The sequence below is a fragment of the Sphaeramia orbicularis genome, chromosome 8 (assembly GCF_902148855.1).
Source record: "Sphaeramia orbicularis chromosome 8, fSphaOr1.1, whole genome shotgun sequence".
Lineage (NCBI taxonomy): Eukaryota > Metazoa > Chordata > Actinopteri > Kurtiformes > Apogonidae > Sphaeramia > Sphaeramia orbicularis.
The window spans coordinates 37,832,114-37,847,036 of NC_043964.1; the positions used below are offsets into that span (position 1 = coordinate 37,832,114).

Genomic DNA, 14,923 nt, shown 5'->3' on the forward strand with positions numbered 1-14,923 from the left:
AACAAACCCTGAAAATGTCATCCAAATCTGTCCATAACTTTTTGAGTTATGTTGCACACTAACGATCAGTGCCCCCCCCCCCGTGGGCCCCCCCACCCCCGATCACCACCAAAATGTGATCATTTCTTCCTTATCCCATTTCCAACAAACCCTGAAAATTTCATCCAAATCTGTCCATAACTTTTTGAGTTATGTTGCACACTAACAATCAGTGCCCCCCCCCGTGGGCCCCCCCCACCCCCGATCACCACCAAAATTTAATCATTTCTTCCTTATCCCATTTCCAACAAACCCTGAAAATTTCATCCAAATCTGTCCATAACTTTTTGAGTTATGTTGCACACTAACGGACAGACAAACAAACAGACAGACAGACAGACAAACAAACAAACAAACCCTGGCAAAAACATAACCTCTTTGGCGGAGGTAACTACAAAGAAATACTGAAATATACAAAAGGTCAACTCTACACCACAAATAGAAGAAATATATATTGTTAGCCTCATGGCATAATTGCCCAAGTCATACTTTTTTCAGGTCATAGCTATTGATGAAAAATTAAGCAGCAGTATTAGGAGAGTAAATTTAAGTAGATATCACAATTTGGCCAAAAATATGACTTAAGCAACTATGCTATGACGCCAACGATATGCAGCATATAAAGGACATGTACAAGGTAATAAACAGGGTTCCTACAGGTTTCTACAAGTTAAATTTAAGACTTCTTAAGACTACTTAGAACAGAATTTAATGCCCATTTCACAGCCATGCTGGCAAAAATTTGTGGCTCATAGGCTACATTTAGACGGTAACAATCTGAACCCAAAACGCAAAAGTGGCGTTGCGTTCTCACTTTTAATTCTGCGTTTAGACGTGTGTTTTGGGGGGGAAATCTGCATGCAGACAGATACGCAAGTGTGTGAAATGTCCTATTTATTGATGTAGTATGCACACCAGGTGTCTTGGTGGCATCACCACCACTAAGGGCAAGCGCCTGCGTAGAACCTTTCTACTTATCTTCCTGTTCTCTCCTAGCTCAAAATACAATCACAAAATAGGAAATAGAACATGGCGATTCTTGACAATTGCTGAAATGACTCTTGGATGTGGAGTGGCTAAGGCAACTTAAAGGTCTGTCACAGGGAAATAATCCAACATGTTGTTTTGCTGTGGTGGTGCGTGCCTGTGATGTAAATTCTACATTACGAGAAAACGCAGTTTTGCATTTTCAACCCTTTAGATGGTGACGTGAGAGTGGAGCGTTTTTAAGATTTCCACTCTGGAAATCGCTGTGGTGGTTTCACTTTTTTGCATTTTCAACCCCCACAAACGCTTTTGCTGTCTAAACGAAAGGCACATTTAATAAAATATTTTGACGTTTTCACCCGAGAGTGTTGTAGTATATGTATGTATTTATTTACTCCAACGCCTTGATTCCCACCGTTCCGAGTCATTTCTCACTGGCAGCTGCAAAGTTAGCGATAATTGGTCCCCAGTTTCAGTATAAATCGTCGGGTTGGAACGGGTGGAACTGGGTAGACAATTGTTACTTTCTTTGCCGCTTGGACATTTAACAGACACATTTAAACACAATACAGTGAACAAATTTATGACAACATAACTTAAGACCTACCATATCAAACTGAATACCTTTCAAAGACTTTTATAAGGTATTAAATGCAGATTTGTAAATTCAAGACTTTTAAGACTTTTTAAGGGAACCCTGAATAAAGGCTGTCCGAGATAAGGTACATGGCGTGATTGGTGGAAAAAGCTTGAATCAGATTGTGCTGCTAGTAGTTAATAATAGGCAAACAGATGGACAGATAGAACCCACAGGTCAAATGTACACATTTGTTTCTACCCATAATAAATACCCAAACACATTTATTTCATTCACACATTTTTTGAATGTATTAATATTCTGCTGGACAGATGGGAGAAGCTTTGGTGGGCATGATGTGGCCCGTGTCGCTACCAAGGAGAGGGCATCGGAGATGATGTAGCAGGTTTTGACAACATACAGAAGGAGAGAAGGATGTGGGGGATGGGGTAAGGGGTACAGCAACTGGCAGGAGGGCGACTGAAGAAGAGCGAGAGGCCAAGATACACAAGATGGTAGGAGACATCAGGCGGACAGATATGGGCCAGGTTGATGACTGAGGTAGAAAGGAGAATGAGAAGGGTGAAAGCGAAGGAGATGGGGAAAGACAGAGGGGTTCAAGGGAGAACGGAACCAGACAAAAAGGGTAAATGGCCGTTCAGAGAGATATGCTGAGTGTGGCTGGATATGAGCCATCTGTGACCGGTAGATTTTGGGGTGGAAATTCCAGAGCGAGGTGCTGCTTGGTGCATTTTCTTCAGAGTAACTGTGGCCAGTCTAATTATCCTGCCTGCAAATGCCAGCTAGAAGTTTGAGCGTGGTATCGAAACACCCTGTACATGTGGGTTTCGTATAAATACAGCAGACTTCTACCTGACCTCACTAAGCAACCTCAAATTCAGTAGAAAACGTTACACATTTCAGCTTTAAAATATGAAGGACTGCTTTCACATCTCCATATTGTCATGTTAAATAGATTTTCTCAATCCGTGTCAGTTTTGAAGGGGCTTCAACACCTTTCCATCAACTCCTTCGGCGTGAATAAACTAGACTCTGTAGGCTTTGAACAGGAGTCGAAGAGGTAGAAGGTTAAATTTAGGCTGTGAACAGACCATCATCCAGACATACATGATATGGACAAAAGTATTGGGACACATCACACTTAGAGCTTGAAGGAATTTCCATTCCCATTGCCAGTCAGTTGTTGGAAATATTTATCATGATAAATGTTAAATCAATATTTCTTTAAACCCTTTAAAACCATTTGTATCATATTGGCTACATCAGGTTGTGAGACCTCTATCATATCAACAAGATCAATACTTCCCTTAAAAACCAGTTGTACGTGACCTGATACTTGTTTTCTGCCCCATGGTGGATTATTATCCCACCACAGCACTCTTTTTTGGCCTTTTTCAATATGGCTGCTGTCGTTAAATCATTCACACACTTTTATCAGAAAAGTCTTCGGTCATTCTCAAAAAGTTATATTAAGAAGAACATTTATGTTGTTATTAATTTTTCTTAAAAGAAGTACTTCATCCCGCGACGCTCAAAGCGGTTCAGAAGATGAATGAATGAAGCACTTCATGTACTGAAACAATGCATAGGTACTTGATAATCGATTCTTTATAGTACAGTTAAATTGTGTTAAAACGTGTCTATCAAATTTGATACTGCAGGTACTTAAGGTGCTTTAGAAAAACACCCAATGTAGCAAATGTGATACAAAAATATATAATAAACAAAATGATATGGCAAAATATTTTTTTTTGGATATTGGTAAAAGGTCTAAGAAACATTTCAGTTCCAAAGAAATTAGAATTTTCTAGCTAGTTTTTGATGGGTCAGGGTGTACAGGGTTATGTTTAAAGACTATTTTTTTTCTTCCTGATTGAGATTTAAGAGAGAGAGAAGTATTTCAGAAATGAAAAATGATGACAAATTTTACTAAAAATTTCAATGTTGAGTAAAATTGAGTGAAAGATTAAAGCCAGGGCAATTGTTTCTACTGCAGTAGCAATTTAAACAATAATGACAATTACACAGTGAGACACAAAACGACAATCACATAAAAACTGGTTGTGCAATAAATTACATACTTAAATAAATGTAAACTAGTGATAATGCTACCTGTACTGTACAGTGTTGAGTATAGAGATGGCTTGGTATCTGTTGGTTTTGGCTGAGGCAGGAACTTCAATTCAGAGTGCAGAGAGTGAGTGCTGTCAGACATGATTGATTTTTCCTTCTTTGATGCATGGTTATTGTACAGTTCTGAAAGGGATTTTTTTTTGTTGAGTACCAATGACTTTACTGTTGACTTTAATTATCCTGGTTAATGAGTTTTTTTGTTTCAAATTGAGGGATGCAAACCAGCAAATGAAAGAGAATGTGATAATGGATTCAGTAAAAAATCTATACAACAAAGTCATCAGTGATCTGTTGACCTGGAACTTAGCTAGTTTCCTCAGGCCAAACAGACACTGCTGACCTCTGATAACCAACATATCAGTGGTGTTGTTGAGTGACAGTTTCTCATCAATTATAGTGTCCAAATACTTATAACACTACAATTTCAACAGCCTCATCATTGATTTTGGTGCTTGCAGGTTCAGGGTGGTGTCATCTAGAATCAGTGCAGATGTCCTTGGTTTTAGGGACAATTTAACTGTAAAAAAGATTCAGTTTAAAAAATACTTTAACCCATAAAGACCCAAACATTTACCAGCAACCAAAACCCTCTACTGATCTAAAATGTATAATACCCGTTGATCCATTAATCTTATCAATACATGTAAATAATTGGTGTAAAATACAGTTTGTCATCTTTTCATGGTCATCACATATGACCCATTTAGATGTTCAGAGGCTCTGTAGTGAACGTGGAAACACCGTCATCCTCTACAACATTGATTCACCAGTAAAACCAATGGAGTTTGACAAATAACAGTGGTTGTAGACACTTGTTTATGATATATTTTACTGAAAAAGTCACTTTTTCTTCAGTTTTCTCTGTTTTTTTGGTATAATAACCCTCAAGTTTAATCTGAGCTTTTAATAATAATAATAATAATAATAATAATAATAATAATAATAATACATTTTATTTATATGTGCCTTTCTTGGCACTCAAGGACACTGTACCGTAAAACAGGAGAGTATAAAACAAGCAATAAAACAGTAAAAAATAAAAGGCAGGTTAAAAAATTGGACAATGCAATTTATGAACATCTATACGATCAGTAAATTAAATATTGGAAAATACCTGATTTCACTGGAAAAATGCAAAATATAGAGGATTATTTCATAATAAATGGTGACAAATTACTTAAGAAATGTTAAATATAGTGAAAAAAATCATTTGGGAACTACCACAAAAGTAGAACTGGATCTCGGGTTAAAACAGGACCTTGGGAAGTTTCAGTGTCTGTTATCAAGCTCACAATAACTGTGTCATCTGCAAATTTGACAATATGATGCTTGGCAAAAGGACTCTGACAGTCGTTGGTGAGAGAACACAGCCTTGTGGAGATTCAGTTGATGTTGTTAGTGATGTGGATGTGTGTTCATTCACTGTCACAAACATTTTTTTATGTGTCTTAGATAACAATGTGAACAAAATTACCCTAAGAGACAACATCTAAATATTTGTTGCAATGATATTCATCACGAAATAAAATTATGACATTACCGCAAAGACCTGACTTTACTCTGTCCCCAAAATGTTGTCCATACAGTGTACCTGTTGCTATTAACAGTGATGTTCTTAGGGTGTATGGGAATATACAGGAAGACACTGGTGTTTTGCTTAAAAGTAATTCTTTACTAACTGTTAAAACTGACTGGATGGTTATTTTAACCCATAAAGGCCTGCTCCTTTTATGGCAGTTTCCAAATGAATTTGTCTCTCCATTTAACCTTTCTTAAGCAATGTATCACCATGTATTATCCTGTTTATTTTTGCATTTGTCACTTGAAATCATGTATTTTCCTATATTTAATTTAGATGTTCATGGAAATTCACAGTAAATTCAAAGGTTATTATACTAAAACACACAAACCTGAAGAAAAAGTGACTTTTTCCACAAATGATATTATTAACTGAACATATACCAAGTGTCTCCATCCGCTGTCATTGATCCAGCTCCATGGGTTTTACTAATGAATCAATGTTGTAGAAGATGATGGTGTTTCCACACTCACTATGGAGCCTCTGAATATCGACAAACTGCATTTTACACCAATTATTTACATGTTTTGATAGGATTAATGGATCAATAGGTATTAAACAGTTTAGATCAGTAAATGCTTTTAGTTTAATGGTGGTTTTTTGGGTCTTTATGAGTGACTAAGCTATGATTCAGAAACAGCTCTTTTGCTACAGATGTGATTATTCTGTTATAAGAAGCAATGCAGTTTAACCAAGACAGGCCTTTACCACAGATTATTCACACATAGTTTAATCCAGATAAAAGCAGCTATACACGTAAAAACAAACTGGGCAGTACAGTTTTTGGCAGATGGTCCGTTTTTGTTATGACTTGTTCTTCCTTTAGAAGCAGAAACAGCTCATCAGTCATGTGAATTACATGGTCACAACTTATTTGAAGAAGATGTTTCTGTCTTCCATTAACTCTGCTTTGCACCACTGACTCCTCCTTTTTGGGCAAATACCACTTAAAGTATGCTTTTTGTGAAAATTGAGGACATTTTTATTCGCTCTTTCCATCAGCCTTTTCAGATGCGCATAAACAAGTTGATGGAAACACATTTACTGAAATGCTACTTCACATTCTGGAAACATCACAGACAGGGTGCCTTCATAGCCCTTTCGAAGACCTTTCAATTAGTGTTATTATACGGATAACTTAAGCTCTTCTGTTTTAATTTGCGTTAAAAGTCAACATGTCCACAATTAGCTGATAATGACAGGGAGAGCTGTTTGTATTTGTTTTAATCATTTATGAAAAGGGTGTAATGAATGTTTGCTGAGCTGTTGGCAACTGTCTCCCAGACACAAGTGGAGGGCAGTCAGTGAACGGGTGTGTAGTGTTTTAGACTTTACACTGCAGCCGTCAGGGATTTGTCGCCTTTGTCTTTGTGTACTGGAGAGGACACGCTGCTTTGTTCACAGTAGGAGGTGTTTTTAGAATTCTAACGTAAGCAAATGTTGGCCTTTTTGCAGTTAGTTACAGTGACATTAAAACAGCAGAAAAATACACTTAAATATATTAACCCCAGTTGGACCACTAAGCAGTGTTTTTTTTAACCCTTAAAGACCCAAAGAGCTGCTGTCAACCAGAATCATCTGTTGATGTAAAATGTTTAATACCTGTTGATCCACTAATCCTATCAATACATGTAAATGCTTGAGGTAAAATGCAGTTTGCCATCTTTTCATGGTCATCAGATATGACCCATTTGGACGTTCAGAGACTCTGTAGTGAACGTGGAAACACTGTCATCTTCTTCAACATTGATTCACCAGTAAAACCCATGGAATTTGATTAATGACAGTGGTAAGATTCACTTGGTTATATGTTCAGTTATTGAAATCTTTGCTTAAAAAGTTATGGTTTTGACATAATAACCCTCAACTTTACTCTGAGCATCTACAAGATCAGTAAATAAAATATAAGAAAATACCTGATTTACACTGAAAAATGCAAAATACAAAGGATAATTTTATAATAGCCTAAATGGTGATAAATCATTTAAGGAAGGTTAAATAGAGAGAAAAATTCATTTGGGTGCTGCCATAAAAGTAGCACTGGGTCATTATGGGTTAACTATAAATTATGACTGTAAATTACTCATTTCTTCAAGGTTAATTGGGTTTTGTTGCAGATTATATAGAAGATTATTAACCATAATGTTATACAAAGCCTGGCCAAAACATGGCCCCGCCAGGATTTAACTTAATAATTCTGATCCTTCCTTCGGATCATTACTATAGTGATTAATATGTTTCAGTTAGAGCAAGTTCTTCAACCCTAACTAATGCAGTGAGTAGCTTCTCAATTTTTAAACAAGATGACATATCCTGTGGTCATGGAGGAGAAGGGTCAACTTTCTCTGGTCGTCTAAGGAGATACTTAAAACACAAAAATTGGGTTAAAACCATCCAACATGTTATTAAAATCCAGAAGGATAGCGTTGAAGCATCATCTTAGAGAAATAAATATTATTGAAAATAATCTTAAAGGATGGTGATTGCAGATATTGTGAAACTGTGGTTCAGGAAGCATGTGACATCATTCTCGCACATGGGTTGGCCACCATGGAGTCCAGACTTGAACCACATGGAGAACCTTTGGGATGTAATGGAGAAGACTTTACACAGCAGTCCAACTCACCATCATCGATATAAGACGTTGGATGAAAATGAATGCAACTCTGGATACTTATAAAATGATACCATACATGATTGAGTTTTTCTGGCTGGACTTTTTATAAATATAATGATCAGAACTTCCTATAAACACTGTTATATTTTTACCATCTGTCCCATAAGAATCATCTCAATATGGAAGTCAGGATGGAAGCATGAGGTCAGTTTATATTCACTTAATGCACAGCAGAATGTTGTTATAATATTTACATACTGGGGAGGGTCACACAGATACTAGTACTGAAAATATGCAGCTTTTAATGTTATAGTGTGATGGCACTGGATGTCATCTTTTGAGAGCACTTAAATAGAAGGGAGTTGACGGCCTCTATAAACTTAAAAAAAAAAAAAAAACTAAAAAAAAAACAGGTGAATCTGTGAAGGTAAATGAAGATACACGCCTTTGTCGTCCACTATATGGTTTATTGAATTTCTAGTGTCTGCCTAAAATGTGAATCTAACATAGTAACACTTATATACATACATACATATAGATAGATAGATAGATAGATAGATAGATAGATAGATAGATAGATAGATAGATAGATAGATAGATAGATAGATAGATAGATAGATAGATAGATAGATAGATAGATGTAAGGTAAGATAAAACTTTATTTATCCCATCTTGAGGAAATTTCACAGTTAACAGCAACAACATACAACAAGCAAGTGCAGCGAAAAAGACAGACAAAAAACCACAAATGACTGAAAATAGAGAATATAAGGAGAAAAATAAGAAATTTGGTATTTATTTATATTTATATAAATAAAGAATTAGAATTAAAAATGAAAAAAAAAAAAAAAAATCTATAGCTCTAAACATATATATACCTAAATATGCATCCTAAACCACTTTGTTAACACACAATTAGAACAAGCAATATGCACAATATGTATTAAACAAACATTATCAGTATAATAATACATGAATACCAGTTACCCTCTTTAAGGATGTGCAGACTTGGATGTGAAATCTGGACCAAGCAACGGTGAATTAGTGATGGAGACTCCTGGGACACAAAAAGACAAAGACACAGCTAGGCCTAGAAAAAGGAGTCCTTTAGCTTATGTAACACCAGAACTTGCGTAAGAAGCAAATGGAGAGGCTAACAGGGCTAGCACAGAAGGACAGAAAACAAAAAACACCAAAAAAGATATGGGATTAAATAGGACACACAGCTGGAAATAAGACTTGTTGAGCTAAATATACATACATGGGCATGCCACTTTGAATCAGAGACTCATGCAGTGACGTATTTTTTAGTGCAAAATGAGTTCTTTAGGCTTGTGGAAATAACTCGGTGGGTATTTTTAGATCTGTGTGTGAATTGTTGTTTGCGTGGCTGCTGATCGTGGCCATGCAGCGGAGCAGTGAGCGCTCTCATTTCCACCTGAGACGCAAACCCTCCTCTGCTTCTGCTCTCCCATTTTCTCATCAACTCTGCATCAAGCTTTCATTAGCAGCAGCTGGTGCAGTTCTCAAAAGCCCATCACTGGTAATTATCCAGCAAGAGCAAGACCGTGGTCCCAATCTCCATTTCCTCCCAGTCGGTCTGGAGACTGGAACCAGCAACCCCCTGGTGTCCGCTTTAGTCACACCCATACCTCCTCAAACTTACTACCCTCTGGACGCCTTCATGGGAAAAATGCACAAAAAAAAAATGCTATAAAATCATTATACTTCAATATTATCTAGTCATTTTGAAGATTTCAGCACATTAAATGTCAGTTTTTTGTTTTTTTTTACATATTCAAGACTCTAATCATCACTCATACCACATACTATTTATTATATGGAAAGTAATACATTTTTGGTGTATGTAACAAATAATTCAGAATTCAAATAATTAAACTGGCATTTAAAGGAGAAAAAGCTTAATAATGATTGAGTGTTTGGTAGTTTTGAGCAAGTCTGAAGTTGTATAAGAAATTTATGCGAAAAATAAGTAAATGAATATATAAATAGATAAATTCCATCTTTTCTGGAAATTATTCTTATCAAATCTCAACACTGCCTCCACAGTTCTCATGGTACTGCTCCATATTCACTGTTTGCTTTTTGCATCCATAAGTTCCCAGAGGACAGACAGAACGTTCCATTTGTATATGTATGGTATGCATATTTAACATAGAGCATAAGGGGTCAGCCCTATGTTCCCCAGTACCTATGTTTGCCAGTACCCTAACCTTAAGCCTAACCCAAATCCTGCATAGGTACTGGAGAACATAGGTACACTCTTAAGCATAAATGGGCTTTTACATGTCTTTAAACTCTGTTGATGCATTTTGTACCATTTGGACACCTTCATGGCAAAAATGCACATGACAAAAACTGCTATAAAATCATCAAGGAGCGAATGTAAGTTGGTGAAAAACTACCGACCTATTTACGACAGCTACCCTTCTCAATATCAACATTAGTAATACCGCTTCTTTCATTGCCATGTTTGTTACGATTGACTTTCTTTGTCTTCTTCTTCTTCTTCTTCTCTCAAAACACTTTACTCTTCTGCGTGGTATTTGGGCAGTATGTAAATAAAGAGCAGTGCTCTCTGGTGGATTGATTGACAAGCGCTTATTCCAATGTAATGGATGAATGGAAGTATGAAGGCAGTGACACTTGACAATGTTTGAAATGGACATATCTATTTACATACTTAAAGTGAGAATAAATGAACCTTAACCCATGAGGACCCAGTGCTACTTTCGTGGCACTTCCAAAATATGTTTTTTCTCTTTATTTAACATTTCTTAAGTGATTGATGAAGGTTTCTTATATTATCTTCTGTATTTAGTGATTTTTCAGCAAAAATTAGGTGTTTTCCTATATTTATTTCATTGATCATGTAGATGTTCATAAAAGCTCAGATTAAATTTGAGGGTAAAAATCAGAAACAGAGAAAACTGAAGAAAAAGTGACCTTTTCAGTGCAGATATTAATAACCGAACATAAACCAAGTGTTTCCATTCACTGTCATCTGTCTAACTCCATGGGTTTTACTGGTGAATCAATGTTGTCGAAGATGACGATGTTTCCACGTTCACTACGGAGCCTCTGAACATCCAAATGGATGACAAACTGCATTTTACAGCAATTACTTACATATATTGACTGGATTAGTGGATCAACAGGTATTAAACATTTAGATCAGTGGATGGTTTTGGTCAGTGGTGGATGTTTGGGTCTTTATAAACACAGCTGAACTGGTCACCAAAAAAAAAAAAAGAAAAGTTAAGAAAAATGTGCATAAAAAACTGGAGGAGGGCATAAGGGTTAAAAAAGAAAGGAAGGATGAGGAAGGAGGTGGGCGCGATAAGATGAAGGACTGCGTGAGAAGCGAGTGTCTCCCGAAGGCTTTTGCTTGTGACACTGACAAACACGCAGCGTGACATAACCGCTAACACATGTACGCATGCACAGCTGAGTTTGTCTTCCCAGCATGCCCTTACTCTGACCTGACTACTCAGTATACAGTAGATAGATATGTGGAGGTGGATACAATATACTGTACACACATGTATTATTCAAACAAATTTATAAGTAATGTGTATAACTAGCAAACAAGTCTAAAACAGATAATTTTCAAGAGCAGAATCACGACACCAAAGCTAATAGTACGGTAATGAAAGCCTTCATGTGCTGCCTATAGGGTGAGTCACTCATATGCTGTATAAAAATGTGAAAGCCAAGCAAAACAGACATGTAGATATATAAAAATATCATGGGATATTACTTGTAGGAGTGTTGTAATAATACGCAGCGAAGCAACTCCTGGGCGCTCCACACATGTGGTTAGAGAGCAGCTCGTGGTGTGCACTTCTAATTGATAGGGTTCGCCTGTTTCTGGCACTGAGGGCAGATTGTTACCGTCGTGCTTCGGGGTAGGTTGTTACAACAGAAAGAAGCATACTACTACAAAACCCTCGACCTGTACGCTGACTAGATTATACCTGAGAGACGGCAGGCAGGGGAAGAGGGAGATGGAGAGGCGCGAAGGGAGGCTTTCAGGAAGAGAGAATATCAGAGAGAGGGGTTAAAAATAAAGAAATATAACTGGCCCATTACACTGAAGATCTGTCTGTAGCACCTAGTGTATGTGATCACAAACCGAAGAATACCAGAAACGGAATAAATAAGTGATGTAAATAGGGAAAAAGAGGCCCGAGACAGAAATGGGAATTGAAAGAGAAGGTTAAGGGTGAGACTGTGTGGATTATAAAGCGTCTTAGTTCTGCTTTGTTGTTTGAGGTATTACTCTTTTCCACCTTACACACAGTAGCTGAACCTACACTAACCATTCAGTGGCCACTTTATTAGGTACCCCTTACCTGGTGTACCTAATAAAGTGGACAGAGTGTGTGTGTGTGCATACTGGGGTTAAAAATAAAGAAACATAACTGGCCTTTTACACTGAAGACCTGTCTGTAGCTCTGCCGATGTTTTATAGTGTACGCGATCACACACCGACAAATACAAAAGGTGGAATAAGTAAGTGATGTAATTAGGGAAAAAGAGACCCAAGACAGAAGTGGGAATTAAAATAGAAGGTTAAGGGTGAGAGTGTGTGGATTATAAAGTGTTTTAGTTCTGCTTTGTTGTATTAGATATTAGTACATGCTCTTTTCCACCTTACATACAGTAGCTGAATCTACACTAACCAGCCACTTTATTAGGTACACCTTACTAGTGTACCCGGTGTACCTAATAAAGTGGACAGTGTGTGTGTATTTACTGCTGCTCTTGCTAATCTGCTTCAAGGTTTGACAGGCTGTGCGTTCACAGATGCTCTTGTGTACGTCGGTTGCTGTTTCAGTTGCTGTTGCTTTTCTAAGAGCTCGAAACAGTCTGGACATTCTTCTCTGACCTCTGGCATCAACAAAGCACTTTCAGTCAGAGCACAACTGCTGTTCACTGGATATTTTCACTTCTTCCGACCATTTCTCTGTAAATGTTAGAGACGGTTGTGTGTGAAAATCCCGGTAGATGAACACTTTCTGAAATAGTCAGACCGCCTGGCATCAACAAGCAAGTCACTTAAACCACTTTCCTTCCCCATTCTGATGCTCGATTTGATCTTTAGCAGATCATCATGACTATGTCTATATGCCTAAATACATGGAGTTGATGCCATGTGATTGGCTTCTAAAATATTTGCTTTAACGTGCGAGTGAACAGATGTACCTAATAAAGTGGCCATTGAATGATGACACCTGTATGTTGCTTGTACCGCAATATTTATTTAGTGCCACAAGCATGTATTCCTTGTGTATTCTGAATGAAGATAGAATTTTCTTATATGTGAAATACTTTTGGTAGATATACATCTTCTGATAGGTGTCATATATAGTATAGCTCACATGTTCATTTCATATAAATGCATGTACAAATTTTGCATTTGCATATGGTTTAATACACAAGGTGGTGTGTTTTGTACTGTCTTGTTGGCATCTGGATTGTGTAAGCGCTGAATGAACTTACATACAGGCAGCTGATTACATTTATTTGCATTTAGTGATGAGTAATGAATAGGAATTTTTAGTGTGAGGAAGTAAATAATTACAGTCTAAATAAAAATCTGCATGTTTAGGATTGAACAGAGACAGATTGTGTCCACATGCATTTTACACATTGCTATGTTATGACAGTCGGTTTTATTCGCATTCAACTTCAGAAAATCATACTTTTTCCATCACAGGCTGCCTGTCGTCTTTCTAATATTTTCCCTTTTTGTCTTTTATTCTTTTGTCCTTTTCCACAGTTCCAAAACCCATATGCCTACTCGCCTCCCTTCCGCTTTGGGACGGTTCCAAACGGATCCACAGAGCGAAACATCAGGAAGAACTACCCTGCTATGCACCAGTACATGGTGAAATATCATCAAACCGGAGTCCAGGATGCACTTGTCAGCCTGAAAACAGGGTAAGCACTCACTTCCACTACACCAGTGGTTCCCAACGTTTTTTTGGCTTGTGACCCGATTTTAACATCACAAATTTCAGGCAACCCCAGACATCCAAAATGGAAACTTTTGTTTTTTCGCTAAAATTAAATTATTTTTGATCATGTCAGATGCAATAGTTTGCTATACAATGTTGCAAATAAATGTCAGTTTTAGATGACATTTAGTCTATATAACGTATATTATTGTGAACGGAGGCAGAAAAGCCAGGTGTAGATTACTGCACAAAGTGAGAATTTGATTTTCCTTGGTCAGGATATGTACAGTCAGTCCAGCTTGGATTTACAAGGCTGACAATTAATACTGAACAAACAATAACTCAAACTATGAATTATAAAAGAGCTGCAGCATCTGAAACTGACCACAATGAACATTTGAACGATAAACAGTACCTCAGTGCTTCAGTTTCAGCTTCAGATTTTGTCATGTCTTTTACGTACTGGGATTGGCTCTCTCAACTCACCATTTATTTTTTAGTTGTATATTTTTATTTTTATCAATTACTACAAATTTCAGATGACTCTATTTGAATTCCAGGCGACCCCACATGGGGTCCCGACCCCAAGGTTGAAAAACACTGCACTAAGCTGTGCTCAAATACTGTATAAGGAGCGAGTAATAAGTAAACAGAATTACATAAAGGCCTGTATTGTGTGTCTGTACACCCACACCTGTACATGTGTAGGTTTGTGCTGTCACAAGTGTGTGTTTGGGTCTGTGTGTGACAGCTCCTGTGAGACTCGGGATGAATGGGCTTCCTCATTGGGAACAGCAGGAGCTATTTTTAGTTGTGGTCTTTATAATGGGGAGTAGGGGGGCGTGCGTGGGAGTGAAAGGGTGTTTGGGTGTCACAAAGCTAACCAAGGACAGATCGAAAGAGTGGATCAATTTAAGAGAGTTGGTCGGATAGAAAAGTGGAGGTAAAGACAACGGGGAGGAAGAGGAAGGAGAAAAGGCGATGGG

The 14,923-nt window shown here is 37.4% G+C and overlaps 1 protein-coding gene and 1 long non-coding RNA gene across 3 annotated transcripts in view; one reads left to right on the top strand and one right to left on the bottom strand.

Moving 5' to 3' along the window:
* Positions 1–14,923, top strand: part of grin2aa (glutamate receptor, ionotropic, N-methyl D-aspartate 2A, a) — a 345,668-nt gene that overhangs the window by 306,310 nt on the left and 24,435 nt on the right. For both annotated transcript variants that reach the window (XM_030140951.1, XM_030140950.1), the window contains one exon: positions 13,760–13,920. In XM_030140951.1, coding sequence (XP_029996811.1) covers positions 13,760–13,920 — 161 coding nt within the window. The remainder of the gene's footprint in view (positions 1–13,759; positions 13,921–14,923) is intronic.
* On the bottom strand, positions 662–14,840 carry LOC115423920 (uncharacterized). The gene is made up of 3 exons (XR_003936024.1): positions 14,829–14,840; positions 6,520–6,525; positions 662–795 (listed from the first exon to the last, which is right to left on the bottom strand). It is a non-coding gene; the product is annotated as an uncharacterized LOC115423920 (long non-coding RNA).